Below are 21,628 nucleotides of genomic sequence, written 5' to 3' on the forward strand. Positions count from 1 at the left end.
CAAAAAGCGCCTATTAATTGACTCTTCTTGGGTCGCACACATTTCATTCGGGCCCATTAGGTGTCAACTATAAACGGTTTAGCCGTACTTCGATATACCCCACATTCGGCCTCCTCTCTCTCTCTCATTACAATTTCTTTTTTCTTTCTTACCTTCAAACTCTTGGGTGGTGTTTGCGTGTCTTCTTTTCCGAGTTCTGTGTATGTCAAGTGAAAATTCAATGATCTATTGCATGTTCTACGATAATTCTACTTTTTTCTCTATCCTTAAAATATGTGCTTTGTTTCATTGAATTATCAAGTCCTTCAAATATCGTGGAGGTACCGCACAACGCGTCCAATCAGGTCTTCTTGGCCTTCCTCCGCAACATTGTGAATAGCACCAGGAATGACACCGCCGTTCCGCGCATCCCATGAAGCACCACCAGCCTCAGTTGCGAGTTGCCATCTTTTCAACATGGCCTCCTTATCAATAGATGGTGGGCAGTATTCATCCTCACCGGAGTAGAGTGCCAGGAGCTTAGAGCTGGAGCTCAGAATACCCCGCGAGCCGATCTGCCCGAATGTCTCTCGGTAGCGCTGATCGGTGAGATCGGAACTGAAGAGGTCATCCTGTGATGGGTTTTCAGGACTATCCGGGCTGGTAAGGCTCAGGAACCGACGAGCACTGAGGGGCGCATTGCCCGGTAATCCCAGGAGTGCAGTCATGTTCATTGGCAGGATGGTATCGCGCTCATCATCCGTCCAGGGCTGTCTCTTCGCAGCGCTCACAAGTTGCTCATAAGCGCCTTGCGCTTCTTCCGGTTGATCGCAGGTCTTTATGAGATATTGAATTGCCTCTCGATCCGAAGCCGGCGCCTGCATAATGGCACCATCGAGCTTAGGTCTGGTCAGGTATGTCAGACCGACATCAAACTCGGGGTCCTTAGGAAGAGGATTCGGCGAATGGAGGTAATGCAACACATCTTGACTACCAGTTGAGTGACCCATGATCACAACCTTGCCAGACTCTCCCTTCAGCTTGCGCACAAATTCCACACATTGCGCGATCTCCTCTACGTCGAGGTCGAGACTACTGACTCCGAATCCATTGTAGGACGAAGAGAGTAGAATTGAGAACACAGACCACTGCGTGGTCTCCAAGGTCTTAGCCAGCGGCGCTACATAAGGGACTGTACCCAAGCCATCAGTCAATCCACCAATAAAGATCAAGCTGTTTGGTCTGCTTGGCTTATCTTGCGAGGCCAAGTACTCGAAGGCAACGAGCCTAGGGGCCTATCGAGGTAAAGGGTTAGTTGAGCAGGTAAGAGGAAATAAGGGTAGGTAATTCACAAATTGATGAAGGACTCCATCCAATGAAAGATTGCCAGAAGCCATTTTTATCAATGTGACGAAAAGTTGCAATGTTATGATAAGAGGGGCAGAGAGCACTTAGAAGTGACGTTGGCGGGCAAGTAGTTCGTACCCCACGGTCCCCACCACAAGCTATACCCGTGGACCTGAGCACCATAGATATTTCCACTTGAGTAAGCACAATGATGCGTGAGTGCCCGACGCATTTAATATGTAGCAGCCTGCATGAGAAACATGCACATGTGACACATCAGATAACTGATACCTGCTCAAAAATAGGTCTGAAGCCAAAAATCATCATTTGTTGTGATCTGCCCTTTCGGACCCGTGGACAGTCAACTGGTCTTGACGGTGACTGAGTTTATAGTCTCTCAACTATAAGCGTTGATCTGGTGGGGAAACTTTCGATTGAAATCACCTTGAAAGTTTTCAAAGTCTTGTCAATTTGCAGCCTGTTGACTTGGAAATTGAAGAACGTATGTTCTACTAGTAAGTAGAATGACGAAAGCAGCTTGTGGAACAGCCTGAAATACATACGATTTATGTATATGGAAGGAAGAAACCGTCTCAAATTTATTGTGCATACCCATCAGTACTATAGTAAGGCCTTCAGCTTGCACATATGGTTAATTGACCTATTGGCGTAGACCCCTGCTTATAAGTTTGAAATATTGAATAAACCAGCTAACACAGTGGTGGGATATGATGGATATGGGAGGAGGGTAAAAACCCCATATATAGTTTAGTCGAGGGGGAGAATAGTAACAAGTCAGCCCTGTTGGTCTAATGGAATAACGGTCTCCGACTCTACACGATGAGGACGGAGGTATTGGACGGGATGGTCTGGGTCCCTAAAATGGCTGAGTTGTCACCAGGGGGTGGTTGGGGCAGCGGCTTCGGCCGCGGGCAATTCTTTTTTTGAAATTTTTCATATTTTTCACATAAAATACTTTCAGACTCGCTCTTGCTATTACTGCTTTCAGAAATCGAAAATAATCAAGAATGGACGAGTTATCAGGGATTATGTGATGGCAATGAGTGTATCAAGTGAGGGTATTCGCAGAATCCCACCTCGCACCTCGATGCGTACCTGATTTCAATGTCCCCATCGAATTTGAAAGTCCCCGGTTCGATTCCAGCTCCAGACTTTTTTTTCATTTCAATACCTAGGTATTTTGCCTCGCTGGTCATGCAGACTCCTGTCGGGTTCATCAAGCCCTCTTTCACATATCCATACACAACATTTGAACTTCAAGGTTGTATCTACCTAAGGGCAGAGCATGAACTCTCTTGGACCTGGCGCCCTGGATGATAACTTGAAGTTACATTAAAAGCGGTAATGTTCTCCAGGCACGGGGTGAAGACCAACATTTGAAGTCATTACGCTCGCTGTTGCCTTGTAAGTATACCAATCCACTGCTATCAATTATTCATTGAGCTGGCAAACATTACGCATGAAGAACGAGTGTCTGTTCAGTGATGCTCTCATCGTGTTGGTGGATAAGAAGCTCAAGCCCAGCTAGTTACCGACTAGAATTTTTGAGGTTCAAGTTCATGAAACCCGTTGACAAGCCTTGTGATTATTACTATGAGCCCAGGACCAACCAGCCTGATATCAAGATGTTGGAGTACATGATAGATGATGGAATTTGCTACATAGGTGTTCAAAAGTCTGGCCCCACACCCAATGCTTCCCATATAAAACCTCAAAATATGACCATTTTCAACCATAATTATCCACCTTTTAACTTGAGTATAATTTTTAGAAAAAAAAGGAAAGGATAGGGAATTGGTTACTCTAGAACTTTTATACCAAAAATATTTTATTTCCATTTATCTATAACAGGCTGTGGGTCCTTAAAACTAGGTAGATTTGAAGGAATAAATTTTTACTATGGGCGCCCATATTAAAAAATCCCCAAAATTAACTCATAATGACTCTTTCTACTTTAAGGACTTATAACTCTACATTACGATTATATTATATTTAAAAACAAGATATTCTAGTTTAAATTCATTTTCTCTATTAAATCATCATATTTCAAATACCTTATCATATATAATATTTTATAGTAAAATACTAATAAAAAACAAGCCTTCATTTTTTAAAAGAAAAACCCTAATGTCTCACATATTTAGATGACTTTACCGGAGTATTTTTTAGAAGCTATAGAACTTATATTAAACAAGTTTATAATACAAATAAAGACTCTCAATATATTTTAGAGAGGTATGGTTGAGAGATTTCTCTTCAAAGATATTGAGCATTGGTGTGTGGCCAGACTTTTGACCAACTATGTAGTACTAGTATCTGCCATGTGATAGTAAAGAATACCAGTCAGAATGCAGCCCCTGGAGGTGAAGGTGATAGTATACAGTTCCAAGGTTGAGTGAGAGGATCAGATGATTTACAGTAGTAGGTAAATCTGGTCTCAACAGAAAATAACTTTTCGAAGAACCTCAGAAAGCTGGTGGTTATTGCTATGGGCCATGGCTCTGGGGCTGGGATTATTTTTCAGACGACACTGGTGGTTATTGGGATGGCTCTGTGGTTGAGATAATTTTCTAGACGACGCTGGTGATTATTGCCATGACTCTGGGCTGGGATTATTTTCGGAAGAACATTGAAACGCTGGTGATTATTTCTATGACGTTGGGGCTGAGGTTATTTTCCAAAGGACTCAGGAACGCTGGTGATTATTTCGATGGCTCTAGGGCCAAGGTAATTTTCCAAAGAACCTTGGAACTCTGGTGATTATTCCTATGACTCTGGGGCGAAGACTATTTTTCAGACGACGTTGGTAGTTATTGCAATGGCTCCCAGTTCTGTGGCTGAGATTATTTTTTAGACGACGCTGGTGACTATTGCCGCTCTGGAGCTAAGATTATTTTCCAAAAATCATGCCACCAGATGGGTCATTATTTATAATAATCTAGTAACTTACTAAGTAGTATTGATAGGACTATGCTACCTATCTACCTAGTAAACCTCTAGGGCTTGATCTGTCATACTGCACTAGTGATAACTAGACTTTATCAATATTCCAGATGATGCCAGTTATTCAATTTCAAATGAAGCTAGAGATATTCCAACCTCATGCTGCATCGTTGGCTCTGTCCAAGGTTCAAATGCTTTATGTGAATTTGCCTATTCAAGGTTTTCTACCAATCTTCTCTAATTCTCTCCAGTCATCTCAAGTTGAAACACTTGGTATGTTTGCTTTTTTCTACGATACTCGCGGGGTAATCGATTATCCTTCCCCACAACTTCAAATTGAACTGGGGGCGGGGAAGAACGCTAAGTATACACTAAGGATTCATGCCCAGTCATGAGACCCTGGTGCTCCATTTAAGGACGTTTAATCATTAGCCGACAGACGGGGTGTGTACGCCATGAGCTGATCCTTCTTAGATAGCTCGATGACTCGACAACATGTTACCTCAATGGGTCAATGCGACCCAGAAACTACAGATCTCTTAAGAGCCCAAATCTCCGCCTTTTTTCTGTTTCCTTTGACCATGTTGAGACTGAAAGTGATAATCTTCTTAACTATTCAGAACCGATAGCCTCGGCTTACCAAAAACTGACACTTGACGCCATGACGAGAGCCTCCTCTCCAAGCAGGTCATTAGATCTCACTGAAGATATCAAGCCTGACCCGTTAGATAACCCCAGTCTAAGTGATCTTCCGGATGTTGATCATGATCGTCTTATTGAGATGGAGCGTACATGTGTACGAAAGCTAGACTTGATCATTGCGCCACTTATTGGTGCCTTCAATTTTCTCGTAAGTATACTCTTCATCTCCCAAGGTTTCTCCCAAGGTTCGTTGAGTCGGCTAACTTGAATATAGTCCTCATTGATAGGTCTAATATTGGATTTACGGACACCCAAGGAATGTCAACAGATCTGAATCTTAAGGGAACCGAATTGAATGTAAGTTGAGCTCCTACTAGTATAAAGCTACTGCCAGGTTTCTATACATACTGACATCTCATTCAGGTCGCAATATCCATTTTCTATGTTTTCTACGTGTTGTCAGAGGTGTGAACTTTTATTTCTCATTGGATTAGCGGCCGCGGAACTAACAAACACTCAGTTACCCATTTCTATGGTCGCAAAGCGATGGAAATTTGAGCGCATTCTCCCCTCTCTCACAATTGCCTTTGGAGCTGTCACACTTGGTAGCGGATGGATTACGAGCTATGCAGGACTAGCTGCAACAAGACTGATCCTGGGGTTATTCCAGGGTTGTCTATTTCCCTGTCTTGCTCTTTTTGTGGCAAACTGGTACAAAAGAGAGGAGTTAGCGGTTCGCATGGCGTTTTTATTTGGTACTTCGATCCTCCACTTTCAAATTCCGATTCTATTTTTTTTTCTAACGCTCCACAGCATCATCCGCTCTTGCTGGTGCTTTTGGAGGTTTAGTGGCCTTTGGTATCTATCACATGAATGGAGCAGCCAATATTTCAGGTTGGCGATGGATTTACATCATCGAGGGTTGTGTGACTATCGCCTTTGGCTTCGTATCTTTTTGGCTCGTGCCTAGCTCATTTGAGACGGCCTGGTTTTTGAACGATGACGATAAAGTCGCAATGCGGCGTCGCGCAGAGGTTATGCACCAGTATAGTGGTGGACGAGGACATTTTGGATTCAAGCACATTGTTTGGGCTGCCAAGGATATCAAGACTTGGTTGCATGCATGCTTGCAATTTTGTGTGATGACTCCACTCTACGGTAAGCTTGAAGAACAATTAAGTACAAGGTAGCTGGGCCGACTGATTCAGGGTTCAATAACTTCTCACCTATAATCATTGAAGACGGACTCGGCTTTAGCAGTGTTCAAGCTCAGTATCTTGTCATTCCAGGTATTTTGAACCTCCATAATCCGTCCCATTGATTGCGCTGACAGAGGGCTCAGTGCAAATGTGGTGTGCCATTATCTACGTGTCTGTCGCATGGCTTTCTGATAGAATACAGCGCCGCTATATCTTTGTGATGATTTTTGGATCAATCACCGCCTTAGGATACATTCTCGTCCTATGTCCAATCCCGGCTGGTGCACAATACTTCTCCACATTCTTGATCACTACTGGAATGTACATCATTGCCGGTATCAACTTATCTTGGACCTCTTTGAACTCAGCTCCGGATGGGAAACGAGATGCCACTATGGGCATCACTTTGACTTTGACGGATCTCGCTGGTATGTGATGCGATATCTCTGCTGCTTTTATGAATTCTTCTAACCACCTACCGAAACTAGGCGTTGTGGTCGGCCAGATTTACCCTTCAAAGGATACACCAAAGTACTATCTTGGGAATGGCTGGACCCTCGGGATGGTCCTTTTATCCTTGGTTTTGTTCACAGCAGTGAAGAAGGTCTACGATTTACGCAACGAGAAAAAGGGTAACGGGGAAGGAGAAACACAAACCGTTCAATGGGATGACCATGCTGATGACTTTGCTTATCTCACATAAATGCCATGTTTGGGCTCTGGGATCATAGACAATATGGTGCCAGAAAACCCATTGGGAGTAATGGGTTGGATTCCCTCCAAGGTCGGGATTCAGAAGACCGTTGATCTCAACTGTTCCAATTTCAAACCTATATGCTACATGATTGGATGAACGTTTAAGTTGGAAGTTGTGTCTATATGGATAGAATAGATAGAAAGCTAGAAGTTCTTCATTATATCATCTCAATCGTCATAAAGCCACAAATTTCTATAGCTCGGTATACGCAGGTGGTTGTTCCAGCTCCACAAACTCAGACATTGACACATCATATCCGAGATGCCTCTTCAAAAGTTCATGAGTGACAAATCTTTCAGGCGTATTACCCTGCGCATCAACGAATGATACATGAGGGTTTACCTCGCTAATTCTTTGCAGCTCATTCGCATGACGATGATGATGAGGACATCCATCCACGCCAATCAAGAAGATCGTCACATGTACCCAAGACAAGCTAAGCAGATCCAATTCAAACTCGTCCATATCGCTCGCTTCACCATCAAGCAGTAGAAGTAATCTCAGCTTCGGAGTTTCCGGACCGGCTTGCCATCCGTATACTGGGTGGTAGAAGGCTGATTCGGAGTGCTTCTGGAAATGGAGGTTCTTGACTAGTTGCCAACCTGTCATGACTCTTGTTCTCCCGCCAAAGCGAATCTGGCCCCATGTTTGTTCAAAGCTCTTGTGGTTTACGAAACCAATGTATTCAGCTTGATCATCGAAAGTAACTAGCTGGTAACCAGTGGAATTATGATCGTGGTTGATCATTGCATCTGTAAAGCGACGGATAATGGCCTTGGCAAGATCTGTGATATAGAACCATTAGAAGATTAGACAGGGCATTAGATGATTAAAAGCAGACTCACCTTTGTTTTTCGGTTGGTAAGATCTCTCATAGGCTGTGACAAGTGCCTGCTGATATATAGGACGAACAGGATCGAAATTCATAGACCCCGATACATCCAACAGGATCATTGTATCATCTGAAGGAACCTCTGGTGCATCGAATGGCCTAAACGGCGCTGGCATCACTTGCTTTGAATATCCATCCGATTTATGCTGAACATGGCAGGTATCGTTAGGAGAGAAGTAGGCCGGAGGGGGTTCAACAGCAGAAGCCATTCTAGCTCTGGCCAGCTGCATCGCAGAAATAGGATCGGGTTTCATTCGTGGTCCAGTGACCCCTTCCCTGTGATTTAAAACCCAATATAGACGTTCCTCCGCAGTGTCCTCAAATCCTCTCCAACCTGGTGTTATACCCCTCCATCCGGATGCTGCCTCGATGCTAAACTTCAGCGGATTCGACGCGAGATTGGCCCAATCTACGGGAATGGGCTCAAAGTATCCTGCTCGAAGGAGATGGAGATACTGCAGAGGAAACCTAGCTCGGAGATCGGCAATTTTCCCTGTCATACCAACATGACTTTGATACTCTGCAACAAGGCGTCGCCATGATTCGTCTGGCCATCGACCGTTCTCTTCATAGAGAATCTCATTTCTCAATGCTTCAGCGTTGGCGACTGCCTTTGCCGTTCGTTCTGCTGCCCTTTCTTCGGAACTTTTGATTGAAAACGCCCTTCGAAGACCAGAAAGTTTGGATGATTTGGCACTTTTCTCGTTGCTAGATGAGTCTGGCAAGGGGGAATCGGCACCCTTGCCGGATGGTGACATGTCAAGTTGAATCGGTGTCCATATGTTGACTTTAGGCTCCTTCTGATCCACAGAAATTTGAGCAGCTCTATTCAAATCTCTATTGAGTCGGAGTGTTTTCTCAAGCGCTCTAGTATAGTTGTACGGATCTGGTCTTGCGACCCCGTAAAATCCGGAAACGCCATACACGCTCGTGGCAGAGTAACCGCCATAGCCACGGAAACCACCAGAATTTGTATAAGCGGATATGAACTGGTAAGGGTTACCGCTAAACATAGGCGAGTATTGATAGCAGTCATGGTAGGATTTTTCGCCTATCAAAATAGTAAGCTTTGAACAAATTTTCTCAGGGAGACGACTTAGCATCAGGCTGACCTGGATACATGACGGCTTTGGACCATTCATTCTGGACGGGCAATCGGTTCATTTTTCTTTGCTTGTATATGTGAATTGGGCAGCTGCAAATCCAATCTGAGTCGTGTTCGGGTTCAATATCAGAGTTGTAGATGCCCATATCAAGTTGAAGTTTTTGCAAATGATTTTGCATATCTTGCTAGATACCGTGAATGATGGTCAGATCGTTGCGAATATACTGCCATGATTGAAATGATCCATGCATACCTCATCTCTGCTACGAAGGTTTCCTGCTGCGATGACAGCATTGGTATGGGCACGACGACGAGGAGCATCGACTGTGGCCTCATACGTTGGGGGAGCCGGGGTGGATTTTTTGTCCGTGCCCATCTTGAAATTCCAACTTTGTCGCTTTCAATGTTCTGGTATGATATGATATGAAGTAGGAATTAGAAGCTTGGCGAGGAAGATCTACCCTTTTTATTCAGGTTGCGGGGGTCCGCGTGTCCCTGTACGGGTTTTGCCCCGTGGTGGCTGTGTCTTGGCTGTGTCTGGCTGGGTACTCCGCTCAGGCAGACTCGTTTCCCAAGTTGAGCGGCTTGAGCCAGTTTAGTATTCCCGAATCTTGTCTGCCGATAACCCGATTCCCAGAGCCTCGCGTTATTTGGGTATAGTATATTGTAATGAGGTTTTAGAATCACTTGTTACATAGTATAAGTGGGTCTTGAATTCAATTCTGCAGGTGGTTTACTCCGTACTATTTGCCAGTGTGGGACATGCATCTCATCCTAACTTGAACTGATGTCATCACGCAACGGCAAAACGGCACTATGCGCCCTATTGGGCAAAAAAAGCTTATCAAAGAGGGATTTTTGCTTGAGACTCCGGAGCTCCGTTGTAGGTATTTGCCTCAACTCGTAATAATGCTCCTTCGATCTATTCCAATGTTTTACCTAGGTATTATCTATTATCTACAATGCATATTGTACATACAAGTCTTCTGCTCATTGGCCAGTTGATGTCACTGATCCTAGTTATACGCTAACCGTAATAGGTAAGGCGGGAGGCTCCCCCAATACAGTATAACGCGTCGTGGATTGTATCTGCCCGCATCACAAGCTTCAGCATTCCTTACTGTAAACCGCGGTTCCCTTTTCATTTGTCGCATATTTTCGCGTCTTGAGATATCAATTCGCCGGTACTTGGGAATCCTGATCAGCGGATGCGGTAGAACCACTTGAACATCGATGGTGCTTTGATTCCACTTGGAGAAAAAATGGCTGCCGGCCGCAGATCTGCCCGCAACAAGGGCCCCAGGGCGGTGTACACTGAGGATCCCTTCGTATCAGCAGGAATAAGCGATGAATCGAGCTCCGAGAAGCCAGAAAAGCCATCTAAAAAGAAAGCAAAGAAATGGGAAGATCATGGATCGGATGAAGAGTTCGTCGCAGGCCCAGAGCCCGATGTTGTTGATGAAGAGGAAGTGAACGAAGTCGAAGAAGAGGAAGAAATCGAAGAAGAAGACGACATGGATGGAGAGGACGACGATGCTATGGACGTAGATGAGATCGCAAGTACTCCCAAGAGCAAAAGGAAAGCTCCCGCCTCAAAACTTCGAAAACAGACGACAACTCAAAAAGCTCAGACAACCCAAGAAACTCTGGCCCCATCATCCTCATCTGTGGCTGAGTTTCACCATAGAGGCATTTTGGATTCTCGAGATCAAGTTTCAAAGTTCATGCACTACAACTTGACCTATGGCTCTGATGACCGTGATTTGGGTCTCACAATTCACCAGCGCGGTCGATGGCGATGGGGACGAGACTCTACTTACCCAACCCGTATCTCTCTAGAACAGACCCATGGAGAGTCCGATTCACCATTCGGTCAAACCCTTGGTGTTGCTCCGGAAGATGTCGAAAGAGAAAGAAAAGAAGGATGGGCATGGTACTACGACGAGGAGATCGGTGAAAAATTTCGGAAGAGACAGCGAGTCGACAAGAAATTGAAAGAGGCTGAAGCACGCCGAGAATATCTACCACAGCCAAAGGAAAAATCTCATACAGTACTTCTGGGGCCCGCAAATGACCAGCAGGCCTTCCAACTTGGTTATCACGAGGCTATGAATGTCAGCCAGGCCTGGGAGGAACAACAGCCCAACAGCTCGGATCAAACAGGAACCAAGCTCCACGAAGGCTGGCTGATCAATATTGGACAGAAGATTCAGTGCATGGCATGGGCTCCTAATCAGGACGATCTACCACAGTATCTGGCCGTGGCTGCCCCGATCACAGAAGATCAAATGAAGAAATACATGAACCCTGAGAGTGACCCCATCACATCATTTGTTCCCTCGCCCCCTTATCCCGCCGCTCTTCAATTATGGGAATTCATGTCTAAAAAAGCTGGTACCATGACCAACACTATCGACATGAATGTCGAACCACATCTTCGTCTCATCTTATGTACTGAATGGGGGCATTTGCGGCAAATGGCCTGGTGTCCTATGGGACGAGAAAGGCGAGGTAAGGTGGACAACGGCTTGATAGACGTCGGTCTATTGGCGGGAGTGTGGGGAGATGGAAAAGTACGGGTCTTGGACATCAAGCTACAAAAGGAGTTCAAGAAATTGCAAATAGGTTAGAACCCGCAGAAGACCCTGTTGTTCTCTAGATTCATGACTGACACATAATTTTAGTGAGAGTGACCTCACCAGCGTTCGAGGCGATCACACCTTCGACCATCTGTACCACAGTGGCTTGGCTCTCCCCGAGTGATATTGCAGTAGGCTGTGCCAACGGTTTTGTCGCGTTGTGGAGCATTCTACCTTCCTCTAGTCCCGATCCATACCTCTACCACCCCATTCATACCAGTTACGTCTTGAATATCGCTTCCGGTTACCCGGCATATCCACACCTCATCTCAACGATATCAGTCGATGGGGAAACTCGAATGTGGTCTATTGTTGATCCCATTGGCGAGAATACAAGCACCGTCCGCGTGCGATTGAGCTCCTCTCAACTTAGCTATTCCCCTGTGCTTCAATCATTTTGCTCTAGTGATGAAAACGAATACGGCCGACTGATGCCGATCCGTCGGTTTTTTGCCACTAATGCGTCCGGAAGACTCAATGGCACCGTCTCCGCTCTGGCTCCTTGTAGCTTCTGGCACCCCAGCCTCCTCTTTGGTGGCACTGCTGGGGAAGTGATGGGAACCAACCCTATGCGTCGCATCATGTACGGGAAGGAGCCCCAGTGGCAGCAGATGTGGTTTATCCACCATTGGGTCCCAGGGCATGACGCCAACGGTTCAGGCGTCAGCCGATTTCATGAGGGATTTCGGGCAGAAAACCCCGGTGTTGTGAAGAGTGGAGAGAGTCGACCATTGGGCTTGAGTCTCACTACGATTCACGATGAAGGTACACACGTCACAGCACTGGGATGGAATCCTAACCGCTTGTGTGCAGGCTGGGGCAGTGCGGCGGTTGGCTGTGGCCTATTGCGGGTCGAAGATCTTACCGTCTAGTTACAGTGAGTTGCCGATCATGGGGCGAGACCCTGCCGGCATTTCGTCGATCATTACAAGATTAATCAACATGAGACGGAGCAATAATCTTCAATATATGGAATAAATAACTCCTATTCGTAGACTAAGAAAAGTAACTAGGGACGAGGATATCCTTGATGCAATAAAGTGGATGTGCTTGATGTACTTGATGCATGATGTGGATCATCCCAGCCACGCTTAGAGTGGGCCTCCCCGGCAACAATAAACCCCGAGTCACCAATCAAAAATCATCCTATCAAGGAAAAACGGCTGTGGCGTTTCAAGGTGGATCTTGTTGATAATGCCATATTAAAGAAGGTGGCTGGATTAAAGGCTCATATGATGTTTTTTGATCCCCAACCTCTGTAGATCCCAGCCTACCTATTTTTGGTCCAATTGAATTGTAGCCATGTGGGTAATGATACACTTGATTTTGACTGACGTGCCGCATCTAGATCAAAATCTCCTATCACTCTTAAACGCTCACTTCCTTCGCCCTTCTCGAAACCATTCCATTCCTCTCAACCCCAATCCCCAAAGCATTAAGACCAATTGACGATTTCTCCCAAAATTCGCACTCTCTTGTTTTCCAATCTCTATTTTTGATCACCTACAAACTTTACGATTTCCAATATGCATTTCTCCTCCGCAGCGGCATTGCTTGCTTTCTCCTCCATCAGCGTCACTTTTGCCGCTCCGCTAGCCAACTCACAGAATGATCTGAACCGCCGACAAGTCAACTACCAGATTGTTAATGTCGATGGTGATTCGGACAGCTCCGCCATTCCTGAGGTTGAGACTGTTACCGAGACTGCTAAGTCCACTGTGACTGCTCCAGGCTCTCCGGCCGTGGCTCAGACTGTGACTGTGACTGCTACCCCGTCTTACACACCTTCCTACACGCCATCTGCTTCTCCATTCCCCTCCAGCTCAACTCCTGTCTGGCACCAGGCTCCTCCATCAGGAAATTCATTCATGCCTGAAGAGCATGGATTCAATGGAGGTTTCTTTCGCCGAGGCTTGAACGCACTCGGCAATCCAGGTCACTTTGCACAAAACTATGTCTCCTCTTCCAGTACTTCTTGGCCTACTGTGCCAACTTCTCTTGCTGTCCGTGGTGCTGAAGGCTGGTACCTATCTTCATCTTGGACTCCTTCAAGCTCACCTGTTCCCACTGCTACTCCTCTGGTTGCCCGGGAATTTGGCCGTTGGGGCCCTAGCAGCTTGGTGCCCTCTTCGTCCAGCTCTTTCTCTGTTCCGACTCCCTCTTCTCCTGTGATCGCTCGCCAGTTCCAAGAGGGCCCTAGTCTTGCGCCCTCCTCTTCTGCATTTGCTTCATCCGCTGTTCCCTCTCCCTCGCTGGCCGCTCGTCAATTCGATGCTTGGGGTTCTAGCTCTTCCTCTGCTCCTTCCGGTACTCCATATGCGATCCCCTCCACCCACGTGTGGGCTCGGGGCTATGATTCCGCTCCGAATGCTTTCCCATCTGGTACTCCTTCCTCCAGTGCCAGCATCTCTCCTTCGGCTACTCCTTCCTCTGTGAAGGGCGGCGAGAACCTCTTCGCCCCCAGCGTTGAATTCTCCGCCCCTCGTTTCTCGTCATTGCTCTACTAAAGACGCAATCAAGGGGTAGACGAAGGTTTTCTTGGACATAATTTTTACATTCAAGGATGATACTTGATTTACAATACGCTGATATGAAAATGATTTGGATGACGGATGACACAATACACGACAACGATCGACGCCATCGGTACAATTTGCTTTTGCTTTTACAATGTGTTTTGGGTATGGGTGCATTTAAGGCGCTTGGGTACAATTTTGATTCTTTCTTTTCTTATTTCCAAACTTATGTATTTGTTTACTCTCAACTTTGGGCGGATTTACTTTGGGTGGGGCTCAACTCCATAGATTGCTTTGACCATTGCCCCAGTTTCATTTAGAATGAATCACAATGCGAAAAAAAGATAACTGACAACGAAAGCTCTCTCAAATAGCACTAAGTAAATATGATGGCAAAAATCTAGAGAAAAGACTAAAAGTTTCTTGTTGATCAATAAAATATCTGAAAATAACAGAGAAAAAGGAATAAAGTGACGCGTCACGGACATAAATTGCTTTTATGTAAGCGGGATTGAGCGCCTGAACCTGGTTGCCCCGAGTGACGCGCCCATAAACATTGTCAACACTTATCCCTCTACTCACCACCTGAACATTCGTTGACCGCAGGGTCTCTTGTGTGTTTTCTTTTTCTTTTCTTACGGGATCTTTTGGTTTTTATTCTTTCTTTGTATCTGTTCTTTTCTATCTCAAACCTTGTATGAGCAAAGGCTGGCCGAGGCTCAATATCAACAACAATGCCTGGTACAGTGGCAGAGGGACCCACGGTCTCCATGTCGTGTAAGTTTTCAAGCCATGAAATGTCTCCGAGACTCAACGCGCTAAAAAAACAATAGTTGCCAACAACTTTTGGGGTAAAGATGATGCAGGCGTCCAGCCCATGCTTGATCGCATGCACGGGTCGAAAACTACGAGTGATGAATTGAAAGCCTTTTACACAGGTAAGTGGAGATGATCGACCAGATATTAGCGGGAACTAACTGTTTTGTTTTTTAAGTACGAGCTGCGATTGAAGACGAGTATGCGAGAAAATTACAAGCACTATGCCGAAAGCCACTTGGAACATGCGAGTCCGGATCTCTAAAAGTTTCCTTGGATGTTGTGCGCGGAGAGACGGAAGCGATCGCCAAAGCACACGCTGCAATTGCAGGTCAGATGAAGGTTGAGCTTGAGGAACCTTTGGGTGCTTTCGCAAGCGGAATCAAGGAGAGACGAAAGATTATTCAAAATACCGTCGAGCGATTGCACAAGACTAAGATGCAACAGACACATGTTGTTAATAAGGTGGGAATGGGAATACCCTCAGGAGCTTCTTCATCTTACTAATTATTACGCAGGCCCGGGATCGATTCGAACAAAATTGCCTCCAGATAAAGGGTTATCTTGCCCAGGGACACATGGTTATGGGACAAGAGGAGCGAAAGAATAAGTCGAGACTTGAAAAGACTCAAATCCAGATGGCTTCGAACAGCGCCGAGTACGAGGCCGCCGTGAAGGTCCTTGAAGATACTACGGGCCGCTGGAACAAGGAATGGAAAGCGGCTTGCGACAAATTCCAGGATCTGGAGGAGGAGCGTCTTGACTTTACTAAAAGCAGTCTGTGGACTTATGCAAACATTGCATCCACGGTTTGTGTGAGCGATGATGGTTCTTGCGAGAAAATTCGCCTGTCTCTCGAAGATTGCGAAGTGGAAAAGGATATCCTTTCGTTCATTAAGGAGCGTGGAACCAGTCAAGAGATTCCGGATGCGCCTCGCTTCATCAACTTCTGCAAGGAAGACGACGATACATCATCTATTGACTCAGCAGAGGGCTATTCGGTTGCTCAGTTTCAACGAACTATGAATCCCGCGTTCCGAACCTCTTCTCCACAGCCATCGACTTTCGAGTCCCACCATGATCCACACTCCGAGCTTGCGGCTCAAATGGGACACCCAGCGCCTCCCCCGATTGATATGCAGCCATTACCGCCTCAGAATATCCAACAGGAGCCTCCACTCCAGCGCATGCATAAGCAACCACCTCAACAGAGCATGCCACCTCCTCAAAACATGCCTCCACAGAACATGCAACCCAAAGAGATGGCGCATCAGAGTATGCCCTCCAGAGAGATGCCTAGGGATATGCCAACCAGAGAGATGCCAACCAGGGATATGCCACCCAGAGAGATGGCGTCTCAGAATATGGCCCCCAGGGAATTCAGAGAGATAGCTCCCAGAGATGTTCCACCTCAGAGTATGCCACCGCCTCAGCAAATGCCTCCTCAACAGCCGCCTGCGCAAATGATGGCACAGCAGCCGCTTCCACTTGATCTACGCCGGGGTGGGCATCCGCCACCAAACTATGATCCGGAGCGCCATGGCGAAATCAATAAGATCCCTCACAATGCTTATCCCACTGATGGTATGACTATGTTCTGCCGTACTGGACCTCCTTCGGAGCGCAGCTCGGCAGCCAGTGGGTACAGACCCTCTAGCCGTGACTCGCAGAGTGATGTCTCAAATCCCACTTCCATGTCCAGTTTTGAAGCTCCAGCGCCGGTGCCGGCCCCAGTCGCCCAAAAGCCTCCTCTGCCTAGCGTGATGAAGCAACAGCAGTCACCGCCTAAGCCGCTAACTAATGCTCACTCGCCAAGTGCTCAGGAGGACAACTCTGTTCAGAAGAAGAAAAATATATTCTTTAGCAACAGTCCTTTCCGCCGGAAGAGTCGTCATGACAAGGAAAGACCAGCCATCACTGCTCCTTCTACCTCACGAAGCCCATGGAGCTCGCCCACCAAGCAGCCTACTGCTGTAAAGACGACCCCTGTGAAGACTAGTCCAGTTAAGACTACTCCGGTCAAGGCTGCACCGCCTCCAGCTGCGCCTCAGCCAGTTGCACCTCCGCCCACTATGCAGGCCGAAAGTCACAGCCCCGAGCCTGTCGATCCTCGAGCTAACTTCCAGCTCAATGTCGGCAACAACGTTTTTGATGTTGCTTCACCTGACAAGAATGCAGGATCTCAGTCTGCGAAAGCAGCTGAGGATGATTCGGATCCCATTGCTCGTGCTCTGGCTGATCTCAAGACTACCGGCAATGGCAAGCAGGCCAGCGTGCGTGTTTCAGCAGACCGATACCACGGCATCTCAACCCCAACTCCTTCGGCTCCTTCGTCTGCTTATGGTGGAAATACTGCTGCTGCTCCACCGGCATACAATGATCCTTCGGTGAAGCGACTGGACGCTCCCGAGCCCGCATTTACTGCAAAACAGATGCAAAAGACAACTCAACGATACACTGGCCAGACTCAGAGTATGCTCCGAGGTAGAGGCAACACCAACCCCTCTCCTGCGAAGCCACAGGAGGCGCCTCGTGCTAGATCACCTGCCCCGCCCAGATCTCCAGCTCCGACAAGACGCAGTGCCAGTCCCGCAGTTTCAGTTTCTCCTCGTGTTGATACTCGTAGTGGATACAGCAGTGGTAGAGGTGCTAGCCCTAGTCCAAGCATTCATCAGCCCAGCAGCGTACGCAGCCGCTACAGTCAGTCCCCAACGCCACACCGAGCACAAGACCCGCCTTACTCGCCCAACGACTATGTCAGACGGCCTTCTCCTGCTGCCTCCCATCGTGCGGTATCCCCTCAGCCTCAATTCAGACAGCAAGTTCGTCCGTCCAGCGCTGGAGGTATGGAGCTGCAACTCTCCGGAGGTTCCACGTATGGAGGAAGCCAGAGTGGTGGTTATGCTCCTTCTCGATCCGATAGTCGTCCCAGATCTTACTACGGGGGAGACAACAATCCTCCGCCTGTCGGTCGCTCCAGAAGCCGTACCCTTGCCGTTGCAGACCCAGGCCGGAAATTCAGTCGCGATGGACGTCCAGTCCTACACTTCGGTAAGCATGAACCATGCATCCAGGCCATACTAACATCAAAATGCTAACTTATTGAATTCCAGCTCGTGCCATGTACAGTTACAGCGCCGCCATTCCTGAAGAACTTGGATTTTCCAAGGGTGATGTTATGTCTGTCATCCGTCTCCAAGATGATGGTTGGTGGGAAGCTGAAATCACCAATGGTCGCAGCCACCCTGGCTTGGTTCCCAGCAACTACCTGCAAATCATCTAGATTTGCCTTTTTATGACCCGCCACGACCCTAACAAACGCTCGTCCTGACGGAGATCCTTTTTTTTGTCCTTGCTCACGCTTTCACGTAGATACCATGCCCTTTTTTCGAACTCCTTTCCTGCACATTGACGATCCTTCTTATTACCCTATTTCTATTCTCAATATGGTGCCTTACCGGCGCATTCTTTTCGCTGGCTAGCGTGTTCAATACTTTGGTTCTTTTCGATGGTCTGGAGCCTTAGCGCATTTTCAATTTCTCGCTGTTTGTGCTCCATTTATTTGGGGATTCTTTTTTATGGTGTGTTTTGAGGGATATGAGATCTGTTCAAACTAAATTGCACGAGGAACGATCTGATCCATGTGTAATCTTTGGAGATCATGGTTGATGAGATTTATTCTCTCTAATTTTTTCTTTCCTGTTCCTGTTTTCCCTTGTTTGTCACTCGCTTATGGTGAATGGCATTATGAGTTTCATGTAATTGAATGTTTTTTTGTCACTTGAACTTCCAAGGTCCTCCCGTAGAAATATCCTCTGTAGTCGTAGTGGACAAACGTGGTAAGAAACTGCCTGGTATTGGATGGCGCTTAGCGCGATATCTCGCTTCGAAAAAGTGAGATTAAAAGCAGGAAAACAATATCTCGCCACACTAATGCAAGGTACCATCCATGGATCCGTGGATATGCACATGTGCACATGGTCGGCAATACATTGGGGCTTGCTCTCCTGATGGACTCCATACTCTCCATACTCTCCGTAATCCGTACTCAATAGGCGAGATTAAATCGGCACCGCGGGTTTTCGGCAAATGATCATCGTACGACAGTATACTCAATTCGGACTTTCTCAACCGATTAGTGTCACTGAAACTTGTTGCCAAGGTGCCCAGGTGCGGCAACCAAAAGCTTGTTGAGCACAATTATGGACATTTATGGACATTCCGTATGTTCCGTCTGCCCCATTCTGCGTATCCAGGACGTCAATTTATCGACCCACTTCACCCCGGCTAAACATTAGCGTATGAAAATCCTATCCAGTCAAAACTCTTTGACAGTACACGCTCTCAACTGAACTACGATCATTGGAATCACATCTCATTTAAAGTGGAGTATGGCTGAGTTCCATATACGTGCTACTTTACTCATCTAACCCAACATTGCAGTGCCAAATGTTATTCAGCCCTATATCTCTCTGCAAAGCTCCTTTCGAGTCGCGAGCACGTGGGCAAAGAATGCTCTGATTGACCAGAAACTATGAGTAGTATGAGACATTTTTTTTTCGTCAATTCTTGTTATCTGATCCGTAATGTCGGGGATTGTACCTAGATGTAGTAATAAGTGCATAGGTTCATAGACTGTATGCATATTATAAAAGCCACCCCATCTTCGCACTTTGGTTGGGCTTTTTTTTTCTTTTTCGAGTAGGAAAGCAAATAAAAAGAAAAGGTGTAGCTATTAGTCGCCCTTGTCTTTTTTAATCGTTTCATAATGCCTTCTTTCATCTCGGGTGTCGTCTGCGCCCTGGGCCTTTCCTCCAGTGTCGCTGCTGTTGCGTACGGTGACTCGGTCTCCAAGTCTGCTGTTGAGAAGCAATTCTCACAGGAGTTCTCTGATGGATACAGCATCCTCAAGCACTATGGTGGTAACGGTCCTTACTCTGAGAGACGTTCTTACGGTATCTCTCGTGATCCCCCAGACAGCTGTGCCGTCGATCAAGTCATCATGATCAAGCGTCACGGTGAACGTTTCCCCTCCCCTTCAATGGGTGAGCTGATTGAGGCTTCCCTTGCTAAGATCTATGGTGCTGGTATCTCCAAGTGGGAGGGTGACTTGACCTTCCTGGATGACTGGACCTACTATGTCCCTGACAGCTGCTGGTACAACGCCGAGACTTACAGCGGTCCCTACGCCGGTCTGCTCGACGGCTACCAGCACGGTGTTGATTACCGTGACCGTTACGGCAGCCTGTGGAATGGCGAGTCTATTGTCCCTATTTTCAGCAGTGGTTACAGCCGTGTTATCAACACTGCTCGTAAGTTCGGAGAGGGTTTCTTCGGATACAATTACTCTACCAACGCTGCCCTTAACATCATCTCTGAGTCTGCTTCTATGGGTGCCAACAGTCTGACTCCTACTTGCGACACTGACAATGATACCACCACTTGTGACAACCTGCCTACCACTATGCCTCAGTTCAAGATCGCCGCTGCTCGTCTGAACTCCCAGAACACTGGCCTGAACCTTACTGAGTCTGATGTTTACAACTTGATGTGTAAGTACCCAAATGCATGGTTCATTAAAATTAGAGTACATACTAACATTCTTCTTAGCCATGGCCTCCTACGAGCTCAATGCTCGTGCATTCTCCGACTGGATCAATGTCTTCACCCAGGACGAGTGGGTTTCTTTCGGCTACATCAACGACTTGAGCTACTACTACTGCTCCGGGTGAGTAAAAATCAAAAGACTTTATTAAGAAGACTACATACTAATTTCCTTTCAAGACCCGGTGACAAGAACATGGCTGCTGTCGGAGCCGTCTACGCCAACGCTAGTCTGAGTCTCCTCAACGAGGGTCCCGAGAAGGTCGGCCCTCTGTTCTTCAACTTGTATGCATTATATCCCCTCTATCCATTCCCTAGCAATGCTAACTAAAATAGTGCCCACGACACCGACATCACTCCTATCGTCTCTGCCCTTGGAATCCTCGTTCCCGATGAGGACCTTCCTCTGGACCGCATTCCCTTCGGAAACCCTTACTCCACCGGTGACATCGTTCCCCAGGGTGGTCACCTTACCATTGAGCGTCTCAGCTGCAATGCTACCGCCATGTCCAAGAAGGGTACCTACATCCGTCTGGTCCTCAACGAGGCTGTTGTTCCTTTCAACGAGTGCCAGTCTGGTCCCGGTTACTCTTGCCCTCTGAGCAACTACACCTCCATCCTGAACAAGAACCTCCCTAACTACATCAGCACTTGCTCGGTCCCCAAGTCTTACCCTCAGTACCTGGACTTCTGGTGGAACTACAACACCACTTCTCGCCTGAACTGGCAGCGTGGTCCTATTAGCTGCCAGGAGGGTGATGCCATGTACTAAGTGGTGCTTTTGGATTTCAAGTTTGGGTTACTACCAACTATGTATATACGCCACAGAAAGTGGTCTACTGTAAATTTCTAATGATTCATAAATTGGATCTTCAATGTTAAACTATACATACTTCAAGTTTATATTTGTGTTTGATTCCTTTCAAGGTCTTGCTTTCAAGTTGTGTAGGTATGTAGTAGTATGAATGCTTGGTTTGAAAAGATCATATCAATTGATCATGACGCGATTGATATAGGCAAGAAGCAGCCTTCAGATTAAATATACATCTCGGAACTCATTAAATGGGTAGAGAAAAGAAAATATTTGATTCAAATATGATGTAGCATGAGCAATATGCTAAGAAAGATGGCCAAGGAAAGGACTTGTCAAATCATAAAAAGGGCAACG

General features: G+C 46.7%; 7 protein-coding genes across 7 annotated transcripts; 5 read left to right on the plus strand and 2 right to left on the minus strand.

Moving 5' to 3' along the window:
- Positions 1–305: 305 nt before the first annotated feature.
- Positions 306–1,376, minus strand: N7483_001399 (uncharacterized protein; the record flags this gene model as incomplete). The annotated part of the gene is made up of 2 exons (XM_057084836.1): positions 306–1,274; positions 1,332–1,376. The coding sequence occupies 2 exons, from the start codon at positions 1,374–1,376 to the stop codon at positions 306–308; spliced, it is 1,014 nt and encodes a 337-aa protein (XP_056950985.1).
- A 3,575-nt stretch (positions 1,377–4,951) lies between these two features.
- N7483_001400 (uncharacterized protein) lies at positions 4,952–6,834 on the plus strand (the record flags this gene model as incomplete). The annotated part of the gene is made up of 8 exons (XM_057084837.1): positions 4,952–5,144; positions 5,207–5,289; positions 5,356–5,397; positions 5,453–5,687; positions 5,746–6,090; positions 6,141–6,221; positions 6,275–6,559; positions 6,620–6,834. The coding sequence occupies 8 exons, from the start codon at positions 4,952–4,954 to the stop codon at positions 6,832–6,834; spliced, it is 1,479 nt and encodes a 492-aa protein (XP_056950986.1).
- A 246-nt stretch (positions 6,835–7,080) lies between these two features.
- On the minus strand, positions 7,081–9,261 carry N7483_001401 (vWA domain-containing protein; the record flags this gene model as incomplete). The annotated part of the gene is made up of 4 exons (XM_057084838.1): positions 7,081–7,673; positions 7,734–8,831; positions 8,893–9,070; positions 9,139–9,261. 4 exons carry the CDS (start codon positions 9,259–9,261, stop codon positions 7,081–7,083), a joined length of 1,992 nt encoding a protein of 663 aa, XP_056950987.1.
- An 886-nt stretch (positions 9,262–10,147) lies between these two features.
- N7483_001402 (transcription factor TFIIIC subunit TFC6) lies at positions 10,148–12,396 on the plus strand (the record flags this gene model as incomplete). The annotated part of the gene is made up of 2 exons (XM_057084839.1): positions 10,148–11,510; positions 11,570–12,396. 2 exons carry the CDS (start codon positions 10,148–10,150, stop codon positions 12,394–12,396), a joined length of 2,190 nt encoding a protein of 729 aa, XP_056950988.1.
- A 654-nt stretch (positions 12,397–13,050) lies between these two features.
- On the plus strand, positions 13,051–14,031 carry N7483_001403 (uncharacterized protein; the record flags this gene model as incomplete). The annotated part of the gene is made up of 1 exon (XM_057084840.1): positions 13,051–14,031. The coding sequence occupies one exon, from the start codon at positions 13,051–13,053 to the stop codon at positions 14,029–14,031; it is 981 nt and encodes a 326-aa protein (XP_056950989.1).
- A 743-nt stretch (positions 14,032–14,774) lies between these two features.
- Positions 14,775–18,139, plus strand: N7483_001404 (formin-binding protein HOF1; the record flags this gene model as incomplete). The annotated part of the gene is made up of 5 exons (XM_057084841.1): positions 14,775–14,817; positions 14,874–14,978; positions 15,035–15,321; positions 15,375–17,907; positions 17,970–18,139. The coding sequence occupies 5 exons, from the start codon at positions 14,775–14,777 to the stop codon at positions 18,137–18,139; spliced, it is 3,138 nt and encodes a 1,045-aa protein (XP_056950990.1).
- A 1,485-nt stretch (positions 18,140–19,624) lies between these two features.
- Positions 19,625–21,232, plus strand: N7483_001405 (histidine phosphatase family protein; the record flags this gene model as incomplete). Its single annotated transcript, XM_057084842.1, has 4 exons — positions 19,625–20,408; positions 20,467–20,584; positions 20,641–20,745; positions 20,797–21,232. The coding sequence occupies 4 exons, from the start codon at positions 19,625–19,627 to the stop codon at positions 21,230–21,232; spliced, it is 1,443 nt and encodes a 480-aa protein (XP_056950991.1).
- Between the last annotated feature and the right edge of the window lie 396 nt (positions 21,233–21,628).

This window comes from Penicillium malachiteum, assembly GCF_028827825.1.
Source record: "Penicillium malachiteum strain IBT 17515 chromosome Unknown utg000001l:1.0-8184562.0:1.0-8186909.0, whole genome shotgun sequence".
Taxonomy (NCBI): Eukaryota; Fungi; Ascomycota; class Eurotiomycetes; order Eurotiales; family Aspergillaceae; genus Penicillium; species Penicillium malachiteum.